Below are 6292 nucleotides of genomic sequence, written 5' to 3' on the forward strand. Positions count from 1 at the left end.
AAAGCACCATTTGCCTATACATGGCCCCAGCCATCGAGCCCTTGCTCTAGAAGGAAATGGGCATCCCCCTCCGAGAGAGGGTCAGGGGGACACCCTGGAGAGGATCCTATGAAGGAGCCCCTGGCTGGATCTCTGGGGCTGTCAACACCCTGGGAAGAGGGCAGGGGAGCAGCGTGTAGCTGGGCTGGGGGGTGGGACAGCGCCAGTGCAGGGTGCTGGTTGGGACACATGGCTCTTCTTCATACTGGCCCCTTTTAACAAACAAGTTTCTCCGTGAACCGCAGCAGCTGCAGGCCCGAGACTGAGACAGCCAGGTCTATAGGGGAGGCCATGCAGAGGCTGGGCACCAGCTAAGAGCAACCACAAGGCAGCTCCTGACTTCCCCAGCCCCGTGCTCAAAGGCAGCATTGTGCAGTGGGTGGAAAGAGGCAGGCAGCCCCCAGCAGCAGCTGGGCCAGGCTGCAGGAAGGGCCAGGGCCTGCTTCTAGAGCAGGCAGCAGCTGCAGGGTGCTGCATGTGGGCTTGGCCAGAACGAGCTGCCACACGCGAGGCACCCAGCATTTCCCCTCTGCCCGTCCCCACCCCACACACCTGAGTCACGTCCATGAAGTTCCCGTGGCCCAAACAGCCGTTGCTGCCACTGCCAAATGTCATGATGATCCCTCTGTCTGGGGGAGCAGAGCATAGCCCCTCAGTACCAAGCACCATGTGCTGGGAAGCATGCAGCGCAGGCTGGCGAGCGTGGGGCATGGACCTCAGACCTAAGGAAGGCTGCTGAGCCAGGCTGCAAGCAACACATTGGTGCCCAGGACCAGTTGCTCTAGAGCTGCCCCGAAGCCTGGCTCCACTTCTGGGCTCAGGACTCAGGCAGCCACAGATGGGCTGTGACAATGACTGACACAGATGGGGTGGAGGATGGGAAGGCGCTGAGATAACATTATTCCAGCTGTGTACGCAAGAGCTGCTAATCCCACAGTCTGCAAAGGTGCTAAACACACAGGCCTATTCATTTAGCAGCCCCCTCCACCCCTGCGCAGGAGCCGCAGGAAGCCCTGAGCAGAGACAGGACAAACACACGCAGCCAGTTTGCCCCTGTGAGTCTCTCACGTATCCCCACCCCCAGCACAACTACAAACACGTAGTGCCCTGGGGCCAGCAGAAGGACTTGTGCAAACATCGTGCATTCCAGACTGGTGTCACAGGGCAGGCAGCTTGGAGAAAAAACAGAGGTTTCAGACCTGTGGGGGCTCCCAAAGCCCACCCCAAATGGGTCCCTTGCTGCAGTGCTGGCCCCAGTTTGCTCCTGGGGAGAAGTTCTCCCCGCCTCAAGGCCTCGGGGATCAAGGTGGGGAGGGCACTGCCATGATGTACCCTTTCTGCCCAGTCACTTGGATGCCTCAAGCCATGCAGAGTGCAAGGTGAGAAGGAGCCTCGCTCCAAGCAGCCCAGGACAGGCATGGCCTCAGTGTGGGGGAAGTCTGGAGCCAGTGTGCAGCTGTCGTGTTTGGGGCCTTAGCTGGCTGGCGGGTCTCCACATGCAGCTGATCTCTGTCCCTTGTTGCACGTTGGGACATGTCACTGAGTGGGGGCAGCTACTGCCAGCTCCGGGGCATACCTGTGAGGCAGGCGGAGAAGAGGTCACCGCAGGACACATGTTTGATGGTCACTCCTGACTGGCCTTCCAGGAAGCGAGACACAAACTGTGGCTGGAGCTGTTCCACGGCCCCTGGCAGCGAGGGCCCTCCAGCTGCGCCCACGGGGGGAGCCTGGCAGAAGGCCACAGGGAGGTCAGAGGCACGGGCCTTGCAGCTGGCCGGGAATGGGGGAGTGAGTGGAGGGTACACTGGATTCCCATGGCCCCCGCAGATCTGCCCCACTCACCTCCCACATGACCAGCCTCCCTGACTTTGTGACACCGGCCTTCTGGGTCCTCCCTGCCGACACCTGCACCACCTCTGTGCTCAGCATGGGTAGCCGGAGCGGGGTGCTGATCCCGCTGCCCCAGGCATAGACAGATGACAGGGGAAGGGGGATTCCGGTCCTGGAAGAGCTGCTGCGAGCACCTAGCACATCACACGAGATCATCAGCCCTCCCCCACTCAGCCTGTAAAGTGGGGGCCCAAGGGCTGCACTACAGGGCTGGGTCTCAGTACCTCTGCCAGAGGGTTACTAGGGGCACAGGACAGCTCTGCCAGTGGGTGCTGTCAGGGGAGAGGATGGGGACAGGGGAATGAGAGCACGGTTTGGTCAGGGGGACTGAGCGGCATTGGCAGCCCTTGCTGTTCATGGCCCAGTACCTGCAGGACAGCTCTGTGCTACCATGTTGCATCGCCATGACTCTGACTGACCCTTGGGCTGTGCGAGTTGGAGCAGTAGGGAACGCAGGCTCCGGGGGACAGGGGCAGAGAGCCTTGGGGTGGGGTGGGACTTGAGCTACACTGCCTTGCTGCTCCCTGCAGCCCCCACAGCATGGTCCTTCCAAACCAAAGTCCTGCTGAATACACTGCACTGCTCTCACCCCTGGGCCTTGCACTGGTCACTCGTCTGCCTGCCCGGCTGTGGGTCACTGATGGCACTGGAGCCACGGGCTTCTCAGGCCTGTCAAACAAAGGCACGGCTTCATCCTGCTAGTACAGGGAACCACCCAAGCCCCAAGCCGCCCTGCTGCAAAGTGAGGGGGACCAGGGACGTGGCCCTGTGGGTGCCAGCAGGGGTACAGCAGAAGATGCCATGCATGTCCTGGGGCTGGTCGTGTGCTAGGTCCTTCAAGCCTGACTGCCTGGCTCAGACAGTACCATTGTGCCCAGGGCAACTGCTCTGAAAGCAGGGGAGTACATGCACAGTGTTAACGACTGGCTGCACCTGCCCTCCCCCTCAACCCCAGGCTCCACATGCAGCAATGCACCAGACGCCAGGAGGATGAAGGGGAAGTGGGTCAACACCCAGCTCTCAGTCTCCTCCCCCCCAGTGTGGCTGGAGGGAAGCCCATTGCCAGTGCAGAGCTGCCTGCTCAGGGCCTGCATGCAAGGGCTAGCAGCATGGTAGCTGCGAGTGACCCTGCCCCTGGCGAGCTGCGGCAGCCTCCCTTGGCTGACTCCCATCCCAGCAGCACCACTTGCCTCTTCATTTTGACACTGCCCACGTCGGTGTAGAGGTTCAGGAGTGGGCGGATGCAGAGGGCCTGGGCCATGATCTCGTTCAGGGGGGGCCGCCTGGAGGGGTCCAGGTGGAGCATGCTGAGGATGAGCTGCCGCAGGTCCGGGCTGTACTGATCGGAGACAGGCGCGAATGTCCCGCTCATGATCTTCAGTACCAAGGCGGGAAGGTTCTGGAGGGCAGGAAAGGGACACGTGGATGGCAAACCCTGGGGCCTGCAGGTAACAGGAGCAAGACTAGGCCCAGAGCGGCAGGGCCACGCCTTTTGGCACACATACCACCACTCAGCCCCACACCCTCCATGACTGCCACCCCAACCCCCTTCCCCTGCCTCATCTCCTACTCTAACTTTTGCTCCCTGCCCTGTCTGCTGCTGTGCTCCCCCCGCCACATGCCATACAGCAGCTTCCCACCCCAGCCTGGGGCACAGCCTCCCCCTCCCACAATCAGATCACAGTCTGATCAGACAAAGTTCCCCATGCCATGAAGAGCAGGTTTCCCTGCTCTGAGCACTGCCCCAGCCCTTGGCCTTACTGCAGCTTCGAAGGCCCTCTTGAGACTGGCGAGTTCATAAAGCACGCAGCCCAGGGCCCAGATATCGCTCTTCTGGTTGTATGGTTTCCCTTCGCACAGCTCTGGAGAGATGTAGCATGGAGTTCCCACAACCTGGGAGGGGAGAGACCTACCTGTATCATGGCACCGCAGGGCCCATGGAACAGAGCCATGCGCTTCCAATGGGAACATGGAGGGGCTGGGACAGGCCATAGCACCCTTGGCAGCGAGTGCTGCTCAGGACTGTGCCACCACAAGACCTGCCTACTGCCAGGCAGAGATGGCCTCCCGCTGCCCCTCTGATCCTGCAGCAATGAGCCTGGCATAAACCGTCTGGACAGATTAGGTTAGATTAGACAGGGAATGGTACCAAAGCCTCACGCAGAGAGAGATTAGAGAGATACAGTGGGCCAGCAGGGCTCCAGGAGGACTGCAGGCGCTTCCAGCAGCTAATGGATCAGGCAGGCGGGAAAAGCGCCTGTGATACTCCCCCCTGGGTGACACCATCTGCTGTCCCCTGCCCCCCCACATAGACTCCCAGGCCTTTGTCACCCCTCTGGGATGCTGAGCTACGGTGCACCCAGCGTGAAGTCCCAGCCCACAGCACAGGGCAGATGCCACACCAGCTCTCTGCTCGGCTTCCCCCAGGGCCTGCCTGAGAACACAGCCCTGACTCCCACAGGGACCGCCCCAAAGCCCTCTCCTAGGGCAGCATGCTTCCTCAACTTCCCTCCTCCACCAGTGCCAGGCAGCACAGGCACCTAACAGCAACCTGCTCCCACACCCACCTCTCCCTGCCAGGCAATGCTCCCTTGAAGAGGGGGACAAGAAAAGGAAACCGCACGACAGCTGCGGTTCACGCATGGCTGGAAGTTGCTGGGAGGCCCAGGTGAGGACGGAGGCAAAAGAACCGTGATCGACTAGGACAGAGCGCTCTTCACTGTTGCAGGAAAATGGGACCTCAGCGAGTCGGGGAGCCAGACACCTGGCGTGTACACTATTGACCCCTGATGACAGCAACTAACATATGCGGATCTAAGTTTCCAGAGAGGAGCGTGGGCCTGAGGAACACGACCGCTTAGATGGAAAGACCCTGGGACCGGCCTGGGCGTGGACCCACCGTGTAGGCTTTGCTTTTGCTGCTCAGGATTTTGGAGATGCCAAAGTCCCCGACCTTAACGATCATGCGGTGCTCATCCAGTAGGATGTTCTGTGTCTTGAGGTCACGGTGTAGGATTTGCTTGGTGTGTACGTGGTGCAGGGCCAGCAGGATCTGCACGAAGAAGTGCAGGATGGTGTCTTCGTCCAACAGCGAGCTGCCCCGTTTGTGGATAAACTCCGCTAGCGTGCCCCCTGCAATGAAGCGCAAAGAGCAGGTGGCTCAGCAGGGCTGGGCTGGCCCTAGGCCACGGGCAATGGGACACAGTAGCATCATAAACGCATGGGGCTTGCAGCCCCCAGATACAAGGCGTGAGTTTGACCTCTGCTCCTGGCTTATGCCAAAGGCAGCCCCCAGACAGCCCGGGTGTGAAGGGGCACATGCTCACTTGGGCAGCGGAGTCAGAGGCAGCCGGCTGTGATCCCTGCTGCCCCAAGGAGCCCTGACTACGGATACCAGCGTGCCTCCTCGCTCGCCTGAGAGGCGGGCAGCCTTAAGCAGACCTCTACTGATTGCTTGGACCTACAGTCCAAGCGCGTCCAAAGTCATGTGCAACCGTGGACTGTACCGCACGCTCTCCACCGTGCCAGTGACTACTAAGAAAGCAACAGAGCCCGGTAGGCATGACGCAGAAACCACCATGGAGGTTCACATTAGCGTATTGTCTGCAGCAACTAGAGGAAGACTGCAAAAACCACATGCAACCTCAGCTGCTAAACGAGACGAGCCTGTTCTGCTGCGGGAGACTCTCGCCGTTGAGCAAACCCATGTGGCGTTTCGAGGGGCCCCGCGGGGAGCCCAGGTTTTATGCTGCGGGTCCGCAAGCCCCGCTACAAGCAGCGTCGATTTGGAGGCTTCGTGCTTGCTCGAACAGACTCCTTCCCGGCCGCGGCGAAACCGGCCGGAAACAGAAGCGAAACTGAGAGCACCTAAATGAGGAGCAGGAGGTAGCGGAGCGGAGAGCAGCGAAACCTCTTCCTGCACGCCTGACCCTGGAAAACCCGCCTCACGGCTGGGGGCCGCGGGGGGAGACGGCCGAGCACAGCACGCTCGTCATGCCTCGAGCAAAACCCTCCACGAGAGGTGGGGCCGCACCTGGCGCGTACTCCATGGCGATCATGAGGGCCTTGTCCTCCAGGAAGTTCTCGTAGTACTCGATGACGTTGGGGTGGCTCAGCAGCTTGAGCACCTGGCACTCATTCTGCGCCGCCAGCCGCTCGTCCTTGCTCATCTGCTCCACCGGGATCTGCTTGATGATCACCAGCTTCTGGTCGGCCTTACGCAGGCATAGGTGCACGATCCTGCAAGCGGTGCGGGGGGGCTGCAGCCGGCGCACGTACCCCAGTGCATGGCGGGGCACGAGGGGCAGCGCGCCCAGGGGGTACAGCTTGTGCCAGCCTCCCTTCCCCTTCCCCTTCCCCCTCC

General features: G+C 61.0%; 1 protein-coding gene across 2 annotated transcripts in view; it reads right to left on the reverse strand.

Annotated features, from left to right (window-relative positions):
• The window catches only part of NEK8 (NIMA related kinase 8), a 19830-nt gene that overhangs the window by 9007 nt on the left and 4531 nt on the right, over positions 1 to 6292 (reverse strand). Inside the window, exons 2-9 of one of the 2 annotated variants that reach the window (XM_019511258.1) lie at positions 5963 to 6168; positions 4829 to 5061; positions 3691 to 3822; positions 3120 to 3328; positions 2519 to 2598; positions 1882 to 2063; positions 1616 to 1766; positions 592 to 668 (exon numbers count right to left, since the gene is read on the reverse strand). In XM_019511258.1, coding sequence (XP_019366803.1) covers positions 592 to 668; positions 1616 to 1766; positions 1882 to 2063; positions 2519 to 2598; positions 3120 to 3328; positions 3691 to 3822; positions 4829 to 5061; positions 5963 to 6098 — 1200 coding nt within the window. In that variant the 5' untranslated portion in view covers positions 6099 to 6168. Of the gene's footprint in view, positions 1 to 591; positions 669 to 1615; positions 1767 to 1881; positions 2064 to 2518; positions 2599 to 3119; positions 3329 to 3690; positions 3823 to 4828; positions 5062 to 5962; positions 6205 to 6292 lie in introns of those variants that run through there. The other variant, XM_019511259.1, reaches the window with a different exon arrangement.

This window comes from Gavialis gangeticus, unplaced genomic scaffold (assembly GCF_001723915.1).
Source record: "Gavialis gangeticus isolate Ggan-Ray unplaced genomic scaffold, GavGan_comp1, whole genome shotgun sequence".
Classification (NCBI taxonomy): domain Eukaryota; kingdom Metazoa; phylum Chordata; order Crocodylia; family Gavialidae; genus Gavialis; species Gavialis gangeticus.